Below are 13,628 nucleotides of genomic sequence, written 5' to 3' on the forward strand. Positions count from 1 at the left end.
TCCAGTATCAGAAACATTTAAATTGAAACTTATTTTATACTATTTTCCTCCAACATAAAGATGAAGCAAAGCTATCTTCTACATGTCTTACACCTAGAAATTGGATAGTCCATGAAAACACCCACCAGCTTACATACATTTCCTTCAGAAGATGACAGGATCTTTAAACTTAACTAAAGTAAAAGAATACTGTGGTTCCCCACTGCAAGCAAGGACAAAGTATCTTTTCTGTAGCCACCTTAGCAGGAGGCTTTTAAAGACACCCAAGTCCACAGTGAGCTCCAATAGTCTTCTCTGATGAATCTGCCTCCTCACATTTGCTCTCTTAGGAGAATTTATAATCAACTTTGAACACTCCTTAATGATGAACTTGAAAGTAAACTTGGGAAAGGTAATAATGTAAGGAAATCACTTTCCTAATTAGACAAGGACATTATTTGCTCATCTACCTCTGCTTCAACCGACGAACCAGATAAACCTTACAAAAAGACTTCCTGCTCCACAATCAGGACCGAAACAGTGACAGTAGGTGTAAATACACTGAAGGGGTCTAGTCACTTCCTGTTCTTTCTTTGTTTTGCATTTGTAAGCTACCAATTAGGACAAAACCTGTCCTTTCTTCTTATTTTCACAATTGGAAATTGTTAGGAAAGTATAGAAATGTTCTAGTTTTCATGAGATAAATGTAAAACAGATACTGCTATGAAACTGAAAAAAGAAAAAGTGAATGAAAGGTATGTGCTGGCTGCTTGGGTGGGGGAAGCAAGGCTCATAGTCACTGTACGTTAAGAGCACGTGCTGAAACTTCATGGTGCCAGTCACGTAATTTTGTATATTTGGGACTAAAGACGTGAAGGGGTATCTTTTCCCTGTGGAAATAAAAAAAGAGTGATAGAAGAGTCATAAGAAGGTGAAAGAAAAAGATTCTATACTAATTCCAACCATGCAGAAAACATGCCTTGTAAAAGCTTAATTTCAGACAGCTGTTTTGTTAAAAATAGCAGTGTTTAAAAGTAGAGAGTTTTTGGAAATACAGAAATTAGTCTACAGAGTCCTCTTGGAAATATTCTTTTATGCACCAAATAAAGAGAGTTCAAGACAACACAGGAACTCGATCAATGAGATTTATACTGTTAGTAAAACATCATCCAAATGCCCTATCCCGATTCATTGTGTCAATATTAAAGTGAATATGCTTTAGACATAAAATCTGGACAGTATCAACTAATTTGGAAATCTGTAGGTTGCATGTTTAGGTCACACTAAAGGCACCATGGGTTAAATGCTTAGTTTCTATTTACAAAAACAACAAAACTGTAACATCACACTTGAAAGTTTGAAAACAACAAATTGAGACCATTCATGAAAAGAAAGCATTCCATTCATTAAAAGAGAACTTACTTTGCCTTCTTTGTATTGTCATTTTCAGATTCTTTCACTGCAATGTAAATAAGATCCAAAATTAACTTTTCAGTTCTTTAACTTCAAAATCACTTACATAATTATCATAATTATGAATCAATGTCAAATGTTGAAACCACATAGAGCAATTAAAACAAATCCATACCATGTTTACACTGGCTATATACCAAGGCTAGTACACCCCCTCTTCTCAATGCAACTCCCCGACCTGAAATCTTGCTATATACAAATTAATTTACATGCAATCTTTGCCAGGACTGTTTTTCTGTAACTGCCGATAAGCCTAGATGTTGCTATCAGAGCCAAAAATATCCATCTCCTAAGATTTCTAGAGTTTACTCACGATGTTCGGTCCCGGTGATCTGTGCAAGGATCCGGAAAGAACGAGACTGAGTTGTTCCAGTCCGTGGGCGCCAGTCTTCAGTGTCCTCGATCAGCCTCTTCTTGCTGGCATCACTGTGAGTGGGGATGTGATAAAACTCTGTGTTGCGCTCCACAATGTGTTTTCTTGGTGGGCTAGAAAAAAAGCAAAAAAAAAAAAAAATACTAATTACAATTTTAATTGCATTGTTGACCAAAAAAAAAAAGTCTCTGGTGAACTAGTTATAATTTATACATTTACTTTTAATATTCCTTTTATATATACAGTTTGTATAAATACATTCAATTAAAATCCCCTTCTAAATAGACATAGTAGTAAAATAGATGTATAGGTTAGTGCAAACAATGCTAAAAGGTTGTACTGCACAGCAAGATTACCGTTTAGGTGGAATTTTCCTTTTAAGTGACAGAAGGAGGCAGCAGAAGAAAGATCCCCAACATGAAGAAAAGGAGAGAAGAAGAATAAGGAAAACAGACAATGGAAAGTCTACAGCAATAAAAACCTAACAATGTGAAATCACTGTGCCATATAAAACAATATGAACTACAATTTAGCCACTTAAATATGAATATTTATTCTAGAATCTTTCAGTGGATTGTTTTTCACAACTTAAATGACCATATCTCTTTGTATGGATGAAGTAGCAATTCTAAAAATTTTGGAAATTTTGGAAAGGACCCTAAGTGTTATGTTCTACAGCTTTCCCAATTGTGTTTACAGCATCTTTAATCCTAAAAAGAGTGTGTTCCAGGTGAGCACAATGAAGATCTGTGGTTTCTTTAACAGACCAAGGTTGAGATCCTGATCCATCATTTCAGGATCAACTGAATAAATATTTTCTACTTCCCCTGAAATAAGACAAATGCCAAATATTTCAGAAAATAAACAGATAAGCTCAAGTCTTATCTGGTAGAATGCTATCCTAAGATCTGAGTAGAGCAAATGTTCTAAATGTGGCCAGATGTGGATGTAAGATCTGCAGGTTAACTCATCATAGACAATCACCATGCCACAGGACTGCCAGCATTCTAGCAGCCACAGCATCAAAAGCCTACCTCGGCAACTGAGCTTTTCCAAGTTAACAACACTGGCTTTGGAGTGAAGGACTATGTCCCCCACTCAATGTGTTTTACAGAGGTAACTTAACTGCTCTAAGTCTCAGACTTCCCATTTGAAAAATGGGAATTGTGTCTTAAAGGTGGTTCTGAGGAATAAATAAGGCAGATGATATATGAAAACAGCTTTCCACAGGTCAAAACCTACAGAAATCATCATACTGCTCTTTCAGGGAGACTTGAAAATTATCTGTGACATGTGAATATAAGTCACAGACATACATAAAGGAAGAACCAGTATGTGTGCAGAAAAACAGCAAAACAGTTCACATTGATACTTCATGATTATGGAAGTGAACTACCTAACAGACATATATGAATACTGAGCAACACCTAATCCTTTTAAGAACAGACAAAAAATTCAGAAATTAAGAAAAAGGCAGAAGTTATTTATAAAAACACAGCCTTTGGTATATATAAAGCAGCTCTTAATTTTATGTAGGTACTTGAAAAAATTTGTAGCAGCTAATAAATCTATTAAGTTTTAAACTTCCCTTTAATTAGTCAGTAAGTACTGTTTATTCTTAAATTACTGCCAATATCAAGGGTACGTTCTTTTATTAGGTTCTCAAGCAGCCCAGGCTGATCTCAGAACTTGGTAGGTGGCTCAGACCGGCCTTTAACTTCTGCTCCTCCTGTTCCATCTCCAAAGGACTAGAATTACGGGTGTATGCAGTCACACTCAGCTTGTGCAGTGATGGGGATGGAACACATAGGATTTGTTTTAGCCTCTGTACAAGTTCCATCTATAAAAACATGGAACAATGGCTTCAAGCTAAGAATAATAACATAATACCATGGAGTAGTTAGCATGACAGGTGTATAGAAAATATAGTATATCTTAGACCTTATGGCATTTACCACCACAGCTTCAAAGTTTCAGATTAAGTAACAGAAATTTTCTAAACATTTATATAGTGCTTCCTCATTGTGAAAATTTGAATATGATGATTATGTTAAAAAGGAGTATTAATGATTTTTAAAATCTTTGAAAATAGAGTAAGTTTAACTCTGAAGAGCAAGTAATTTATTTCAAAATATAGACATTCAAAATTAGGAAGCTCGTCTGCACATATTTTTTCAAACAATACTAAAAAGGGGGATACCTAAACTATATCTCTAACTCTAATGCATGCTGCTTGTAATGCTATCCATGCCCCTTAAGTGAGCTTTTTTCAATTTTTCTACTGTGGAGATGTGGGCATTCCAAACATACCCACTGATTCACATGAAGGCTTCTAGTGTGAAAAACCCGTTTTTAAAATACTCCTTAATATACTTGAGAATTCTTGTAATGAGATGATACTAAGAAGATTTGCTGGGGTGGTAAGTTGAAAAGTGAGAATGATGGAAATTAGAAGCCAACGCATTAGTTAAGTACTTACACAGTGCCAGGGTTACTGGAGAGGAATAATACATACAGGAAAGATGTGATAGAGAAGACGGGAGGTTCCCAGGATGATGGAAATCAGGGACAGCGAAGAGGGGAAACAAAAAGAAAAGGAATTTTAAAAAAGAAAGAAACAGCAGACCCCAAACAGTTTAAGAGATGGCACACGAACACCATGCTTCAAAATAATCACAGGGGCACAGACAAGTAGGCGAAATGTTAGTCAAAACTCTGCTGCATTGCTACTATGAGGACAAGAGTTGGGCAGCTGTGTTTATCCCACAAAACACTGACAACCTTATGTATTAACCTTAGTTCAAGTCCTAAGTTCCTGAATACCAAGAAAGAACCGTGTATTTTTTTAATGCCTGGGATTTTGGAAAAGTTATTTTAGTATGAATCAAACTCTTATTTTTCTACAAAGGCACATAATAAAGTATAATCTGATATATCACTTAGAAATCAATTTAGGATACATTTTAACATCAGAAAAGAAACTGTTCAGTCTCACATTATACAAGTATAAATTAACAGCAACTATAATCTCATCACATAAGAGACTGTTACACTGAATTCTCTTTTTTAGATGTAGTGGCTGATGCAAGTGTAGAAAGCACAGCAGACTAGGAATAGTGGGCTCTCTATCAGTGTTCACATTCCTCCCTTCTACTCACAAGCACCACCCTCATGCAGAAGCCCCAGGAACCTGAGAAGTAGTGTGTGGGAACTAAAGAGCTCTGTATTACTGGGGATATACTTATTGCTCAGAAAGGTCTGTCTCATTTGATATAGTAAAGGAACTCAGTGAATCACACCAGAAGAAGGGGAACTTTAAGACACAATTCATTCACATAGCCTAACATGGGCAGAATTATTAAAAATAAATACATCTGTGTTCCACTGTAGATACAGAATCAAGTATAAATTCTATATTGCTTTGTCAAAGAACATGTTGTTGATTCTTCGACTCTGCAACTAAACTTAGAGTAAAAATTCATTATAAACAAAGTAAGAAAAACTGCCCACCAGCTCTAACGTGAAAACTGAATCAGAGCTGTGGTACTCCTACATGTTGACATCAGCACAAACCTAACAGAGGGCTCAGAGGGCTACGCTAATGAGGTATTTACCCTTCTCTCACATTAGAAACAGTGGTTCTCACCTTTCCTAATGCTGTGACCCTTTAATACTGTTCTTCATGTTGTGGTGGCCCCCAACCATAAAATTATTTTTGTTGCTACTTTATAACTGCAACTTTGCTGTTATGAATCATAATATAAATATGTGTATTTTTCCGATGGTCTTAAGAAAGGGTCCTATGACCTATGAAAGGGCCACTTGATTGCCAGGTTGAGAAACACTGGTGTAAAGCATTTCCTATCCCACCTTGCAGGAATATTGCTTTTCAACATAATCTCTTATATACAATTGTAGATGTACACTCCAACAGTTTAAAAGTTGAGGGGAAAAGTTTTGTGTTAACATTAAATTGTGGAGACAATGTTCTGTCTGTTGAAGGGCATAAGCAGAAAGTTGACTTCAACCTAAAGAAATTAAGTAGAATATAATCAACAAATATTTTCACAAATCAACAAATATTTTAGAAAATAATGCTCAAATAGATAAGCTTCATATGTAACAATGTCAATGTGATAGCCAGATAACCTGTACTAGCTAAGATGCCCATTTCCCATGTCATAGGCAAAGTACAAGAGGTTCCTTTTCCTCAACGGTAAAATGGTTTGCGTATTTCTGTCTTTTAGGGCTTATATTTAAAGTATTTGAAAGCTATTCAAATATTAGTTGGTAGGGGGAAATATTCCATGACTACTCAAGAACAGTGCTTTCAAAGTGCAGCCTACCCATACTAATTCAGTTGCAGTGTCACAACTTGAATCTGTAGTCTCTATAAACAGATACCGAATCAAAAGGATAGAAAGACATTCAAGTGACAACAGGTGACATCATGGAAGATACATCCATATTTGGCTCAGGATCAAATCTGAGCTCCCGTACAAGAAACAGACAAGAAAATATATTCCTGGTCACTCAGCTGAATGAGAATTAGGTGGCTGTCATATATGTACAAACACAGTAAAATGCAGAGTAATACCCACTAACTTAATGGATCTGAATTTTGAACTTTGAAGCTATCTATTTAATATAAGTGTTTCAATTGTCTTTTTTTTTTATTTCAAGTGGCATGTTTTCCTTTTTTCAAACAAATTATGTTCTAGACTAAAACCACTAGCTGGACAATTTTTACATAAAATAAGTTAATTTTAAATAGACAGTAACTCACAGTGTCTGAGTGTTTTATCAGTGTGCTCAGGTCAATCAGTTGATTACAGTAAATTAGAAAGGAAACAACATCCAGTAACTGATGGAATCAGATGCAGTGATCCACATCCAAGCACTGGGCTAAGCTCCTGGAGATCAGTTGAAGAGAGGGAAGAAGGATTATATGAGCAAGGGGGTGGGGGGTCAAGATCATGATGGGGAACCACAGAGACAGCTGACATGAGCTAGTGGGAGCTCAAGGACTCTGGACTGACAGCTGGGGAACCTGCATGGGACTAAACTAGGTCCCCTGAATGTGGGTGACAGTTATGTGGCTTCATCTGTTTGAGGGTTCCCTGGCAGTGGGACCAGGACTAATCCAGAATACATGAACTGGTTTTCTGGAGCCCATTCCCTATGGTGGGATACCTTGCTCAGCCTTGATGCAGGGGCTAGGCCCTTCCTAAGCTTGGTATGCCAGACTTTGTGCACTACCCAAGGTAGGCCTTACTCCTTCTGAGGTGTGGATGGGGGGTAGGATGGGGAGGAGGTGATTTAATTCTCCAGGAAAATCATAAAGGTCTTAGAGAATTTTATCAAGAAATTATTGGATTTTGATGTCAATTTGGAAATAATTCAGTTTTGTATATATTATTTACTACTGGTACAAATTTTTATAGTTTCTTATCTTTGTCTTGTAACACTCTTAACTAATTAGAATGAATTCCCCCAAGCATTTTCTTTTTCAGCCACTGCACAGCAAACCCACACATCTTTTATGATATAACTTAAACAATACTACTTATTACTATAAAGCAATTCACTATAACATACCAATGCAAACCAAACTTATTGGAAACACTGTTTTTTTCTAAATTACAATTCTTTTGCAAAATTTAATTTAATTTTGCAAAAACTGAGCAGTCATGCTGTTTACTCATATATAAATCACCATATCTCCTCTCCAGTAATGCAGATACTAACTTTGTCACGTGTGTTTTCTGTAAAGAGAAAAGCATTTTAAACCATTATTTGATTATATCATTAACTTTCGCATCTTTCAAGGCCAGATCCTCGGAAGCACCACATATGAACTGTTAGTAGTTGCAGCCAAAGAAACTGAAATATAGGATACACAAAAGCCTTACCTCCTGAGAACAGTGGCACATTATAATGCAAGGCATGTGGACAGTGAAATGCAAACCAGTCCATCTAGTTCATGTACAACAGCTTGCTCCCAGTCAGGAATATAAAACCCTGTTCTGTTCTTCATGGAGTAAGGAGGTAGCAGAGAGAACAGCATGCCAAGAACAATAATTTATATGTAGAAGAAAGACTGAAATTTCTTAAAAGTGACTTATCATTACTAGTTACAAGAAAAGGATGCTTACACAGTGCTAACAGTTACTCTCAAAACTACCAATACCCTAGCCAGACTTCTTACTATAAGGGAAACAGCTAGTTTATATCCTATTATTTTCACCCACTAAGCATTTGTTTGTGTCTCCTGTTTATTGATACAACACAAATTTAGGTGGGATACCTATAAAACTGGCAAATTAGCCAACCATTTCTCATCACTTAAAAAAATAACAGTTCTGATGCTTTGAGGAAAAGACAACTTGGCCATTTACTTTTGTATCCCTTTGAACTTTTAAACATTTGGTCATTGGTGGGTGCTATTTTAAAAGTAATTAGTACAGAGCAATCACTCCCAACTTTACAAGAGTTTTGTTTTACTGACACCATAAAAATCTGGGAAGCCAACCAGTCACACATCTAACAGAAACAGGTTGACACCTAATGTGGAGAAAGTGTACATCCATGCCACAAAACACTAAGGAAGACACACTGCTGACTAGTCAAGTTTGTGACTTTTTACTTCTCCAGTCTAAATGCGGTTAAAAAAAAGGAACACTACAGAGTCGCCTTAGAATGTCAAAGCCACCAAACTGTGTTCTCACTGTCCTAACATCTGGACAGCATTTGAAATCAAGCTATTTTTATACACTCTCAGTTTGCAAATTCAAAGCAGTAGCTTGCTTGTTAATGATGCAAAACATGTAATAATCCCTTTTATCCTCAGTTTTGCGCTGTGCTGAACACCAGGCATGTGCTTGGTGAGTACTTGCCTACTCGTTAGGAAGCTGCCACCAAGGCCCTGAAACTACAGCACTGTCACTTTGGCCTGAAATAAGCTCGCCATCATTTCAAGTCTAATTACTAAAGGAATGTTTACCACGCACAAATTGAAACTTTCTGTAAACTCAAGACTTTTCCATAATTTCACTTTGCTTTTACCTCAAAAAGACTTTATTATAAAATTTCCAGAAAGATTAAAAGGTTTTAGTTAAGACATGACTACCTCCAGTGGACTTTCTATCTACTCAAGCTAGAATTTAATAAACACAGTAAACTTCTGCTTCAGCATTTGACAGGCAACATCACCTTCTTCTGGTTACCTAGTTTGATGACTCTAGCATCTATTGTCATAAAACAGACATACAAGAATAAATATAACCAAACACATACATATTCTTTGCCTTTGACCAGAGAAGACATAACATTCTGAGAAGGGCACTGACTTCGATGTCTACATCAATACTTTAAAAAAGCTACCCACAAGCACAGAGCCACAGATGCACAGCCCAGTAACCTTCCTTGCTCCCTCAGCAGCAGCCTGGAGCTGTGCCACCTCCTCTTTCAGAGCCCAGGAGCTGCCATAGCAACAACTCCACAGCAAGCACATCCTCTTCATTAAGTGAGTTAACATTCCAGAGGGGTTAGATCTCTCAGAATGGGCCTATCTACACAATTATTTTAATTATAAATTTCCTGGAGACTTGCATCCACGAAGCCCAGCACATGTACATAGTATTTCCCTTAAAAAGTACCTTTATCACAATGAATCCAACTAAAATTGTATGTAGATCACTTCGCCTCCAAATAGCTTCACTGAACTGTAAAAGACCCAAATTAGCTACCTAGAAATAAAGACTTCAAAAACATATGTGCAACCTTAAAACTTGGGGCTTCAAATAATTTAGTATGTTTAACACATTTTTAAAAATACAATGCCCAAACAAAAAATTGCAACTTAATTTCCAAAAATTGTTACTACTACTTAACATCCTCTATAGTTTAAATGCATTCATCTTAAAAAAAATCTATATATTGCTTCTAGTACTGAACATTGTTCATTTTTTAAAATTACCGATTTGCATTTGAAGAATAAATTCCTGATAAAATATACCTAAAAAGAATGTTAGCTATCTGCTTTGAGCTAATAACTTATACAGAGATGTGAGTCAGAACTGGACTTGTTTTCAGCTTTCTAGACTGCTTCCCAGAGGTGAGAGATTGTTACAAACTCATGTCCTCTCTCTTCAAGAAGGTATATACATGCTGAGAACAATTACAATCACTGCCTAAACCTTTGGAGACCAAGAAAAGGATGGAAATTTTGGGGATAGATCTGCCTTGCATTATAAGTGCCAGCTGTTCAACACTGTACAGGAACTTGGAGGGAAACGTTCAGAATATGTTGCAGGCTCAGAACACATCAAAATGCATAATTTAGTTCTGATTAACTTCTAACTGCTTTGTACAAGTACTTTGTAAATAAGTAAAGGTCACTGTTAGCACAGCAAGTATAACTTCATCTTTCTTCAAAGAACAGCTGAAGAAAAAGTAGATTGTTTCCTGGAAATTATCTGAAAGAGCAGAAACCACCCTTGGCCACCTACCCATTTTGCTGTTTAATGTCACCCTGGGATCCTCTTCTCTGTCCCTCTGCTAGCTCCTGAGCAGGCTCGGCACACACGCTGGTGACTGTGGGCTGCCGTGGGACATTAACTGCAGATTTACCAGTGTTGGGTGCAGATGAACACTGGTCAGCACTAAGAGTGGCATTAACATGCAGTCCGGATGCAGAGAATGGGGGAGGAGTGACAGCGGCCCCGGGTGGAGGGGGAGCATGTGATGAGGTGGTGGCATGGGCTGGGGTGAAGGCAGACGATGGTGATGGGATGGATGTGACTTTGGGTGAAGACACAGAACCAAAGGGCCGTGGTGCTTTATTGTAGGCCATGTTGGCTGTGGAAGTGACTTTGGATACAGCAGGAGATGGAATGGGCACAGGTTTAACTACTTCTTTCGGTTCACCCTATGCAAAATAAAAATAAACACATACAAACCACAGCAAAGACATGCAAAACATATGGAGTGCAAACAAACACACAATGGATTTTAAAAAGACAAACACAATTACGTTAGCAGCCCAAATACGTTTTCAGGAAAAACAATGAGTTGATACAGCACAGCATGCATGCTAACTGATCTCAACATGCATAACACTAATGCATAACACATTTTCATTTATGAAACTTTCAAAATATTTAGGAAACAGAAAAGGGAAAAAAAACCCTAAAGACTATCATTAAATGTCAACTTAGATAAATTTTAAAGGAATAATTAAATACACATAAACATAATACTAACTGAAACATCTTATTTTTAAAATACCTAAAGCCTCAATTATAATTCCATATTTCTAACATTATTTTCTTTCTCTCCACTGTGTAATTACTTAAGTCATAAAAATCACCAAGTTTTAAATTCTTCAATTAAAAAAAGGATGAGTAATTCACCAAACTCAAAGTATGTGTTATACAACTATTATGGTTAAAGAATTAGGGGGAAAAATGTGAAACAGATGAACAAAACATAATTATCCTGCATTTCTCCTATGATCCATTTTTGTTTCCATTCCTGGGTGCATTAAGATATTATTCACAACTAAAATAAAATTATTTCCCTTTTTCCAAAATAAAATATTTAAGTCTCATGAGGAAAAACATGACATTATATATTTGCTAAAAGCCAAAGACTAGTAAGAAAGACAAATTCCTTCTAAAAAATCACCAGTGTTGGTAAACCTTTATCTGGACACATATTCAAAGCTTTCTCCTTTAAAATGAAATATATTTCTACAACACTGAAAAAAACTTTTATTCTACCATCTGAGAAGAAAATCAGATCTTTAAAGGAAATACATACTGGTAACTCAAATGCAAGAGAAAAAAAGGCAATATAAACCTTGTAAGTTTTCATTAATTGAGAAAAGTAAGTTAGGGCTGAAACAAGTAAATTGAATGAGTAACTGAATATACTGCCCAAAAAATGAGGGAGAAAAACTTCAATGAGAATAAATCAGATGATTATAAACACTGGTTTGCGGTAATGTGAGATGTATAATGAAAAATGGGGCATTTGCCAATAACCTAATTCAAGAACATTCTAGAATGGCATAATCTTCATTTTGGGTAGCTACTTACTAGCTTTTTAGAAAATACACGTGTAAATACAGAAAAAGTAAATATGAAAGGAATTTGGACATGCATTATTGACACTGTAGGGGCTTAGAAATAATGTTTTATAGTATTATTACAAATGGTAACTATGATGGCTATTCTTGGTTGTCAACTTCACAACATCTGGGATTAGCTAAAACCCAAACAGAACCACTTTTAATCCAGATTTTTTGAGGTGGAAAGATCCACCTTTAATCTGGGCCATGCCTTCTGCTGGTATGAAGGACACTGAAGAAGGAAGTTTTCTCTCTTTGCCTGCTTGTTCTTGCCTGTCTAGAAAGTTTATTCCTTCACTGGCATTACAGCCTATTTCTTCCAGATTCCAGCACATACTAAAGACCAGCTGAGATATCTAGCTTCATGAATCGAGCAACTACTGGATACCTGGATGTACTGCTGGTAGACAGCCATTGCTGGACAAGCTGGACTAAGACTACACTCTGTAAACCATTCTAATAAATCCACTTTCTATACATATACATATGGAGCTGTTCCATCAGTTCTGTTCCTCTAGGGAACTCTGTTACAGTAACTTAAGTTCTGGAGTCTACTTTCCTCTTTGTCTTTTAAGGGAAAAAAAAAATGAGTAAAACTGTGCCGAGACTATAAACCGAACATTGATATGACTCAAGATAAAAACAGCAAGAACAGTGGCTCAAGTCAGACTGAGCCTAGTGATGGTGAACTATATACAAACCTTCTGGACAGCAACGGGCTCAGGCTTGGCTGCAGCAGATGCTCTGGGGGAGAAAGAAGAAAAAAAAACATGAGCCATGAACCTCTGGCAATTTAGAAATGTCATCAACAGAATTTTACTACTTATACACTTTAAGATATTAAATGATCAGAATTAATACCTTTATAATTCACAGTTTTCATCATTCACAATTTTCTCTTTAGTTCATGTAATTAGAAGTCAAATGCCACCAGATCCAATAATCTCAAATACTACTGTCTTTCTTCAGTCTTTCTACCCTACAAGTTCAAATGAGGAGACAAAGCAGCAATCCTGCTTGCTAATATACCCATGCCCTTCATTCTTAGGCTAAGGCAATCCCCATATTAAAAGGGAAAGTAGCATGACTTCCTGATCCTTGGGCAGTTCTTCAATAACCCAGCCTGAATCTTGAATTCCAGTAGTAGCTGCCTTTTCTAACATTCCTGAGCATATCTACCAGTGCTAGGCCTCTTACTAAAGGTTAACAATTATATTCAGGTTGAACTAAGTCCCTTATTAAATAATTTACTTAATATTCATATTTTTGAACACTTCAACAAGTTCATGTATTTGCTATATGTTGATGCTTAACATCAACTTTCAACTTGACAGAATCTAGAATTCACTAGGAGACATGCCTCTGAGCATGTCTGTGAGAGATTATCTAGCTTAGGATAATTGAGAGGAAGGAGAGACACCATAATTATGGGAAGCATCATCCCATGGGCAGAAGTCCTAGACTGAATAAGTGAGCCAAGTGTAGGGAAATCATCACCTGTTACTCCTGGTTAGATGCAATGTGCCCAGCTGCTTCAAGCCCCTGCCACCATACTTCCCCATTATGATGGGCCATACCCTCCAACTGTGAGCTAGAATAAACCCTTCCTTCCCGATATGGTTTTTGCCAGGATGTTGTGCCACAAGCAGAAAAGTAACTATTACATTAAAG

At 36.6% G+C, this 13,628-nt stretch overlaps 1 protein-coding gene across 3 annotated transcripts in view; it reads right to left on the reverse strand.

Moving 5' to 3' along the window:
- Pdlim5 (PDZ and LIM domain 5) overlaps window positions 1-13,628 on the reverse strand; it is a 178,483-nt gene that overhangs the window by 66,392 nt on the left and 98,463 nt on the right. For 2 of the 3 annotated variants that reach the window (XM_059266355.1, XM_059266356.1), the window contains exons 4-7: window positions 12,659-12,701; window positions 10,336-10,427; window positions 1,766-1,938; window positions 1,402-1,438 (exon numbers count right to left, since the gene is read on the reverse strand). In XM_059266355.1, coding sequence (XP_059122338.1) covers window positions 1,402-1,438; window positions 1,766-1,938; window positions 10,336-10,427; window positions 12,659-12,701 — 345 coding nt within the window. Of the gene's footprint in view, window positions 1-1,401; window positions 1,439-1,765; window positions 1,939-10,335; window positions 10,755-12,658; window positions 12,702-13,628 lie in introns of all 3 variants that reach the window. The other variant, XM_059266354.1, reaches the window with a different exon arrangement.

Source organism: Peromyscus eremicus, chromosome 6 (genome assembly GCF_949786415.1).
Source record: "Peromyscus eremicus chromosome 6, PerEre_H2_v1, whole genome shotgun sequence".
In the NCBI taxonomy this organism is placed as follows: Eukaryota; Metazoa; Chordata; class Mammalia; order Rodentia; family Cricetidae; genus Peromyscus; species Peromyscus eremicus.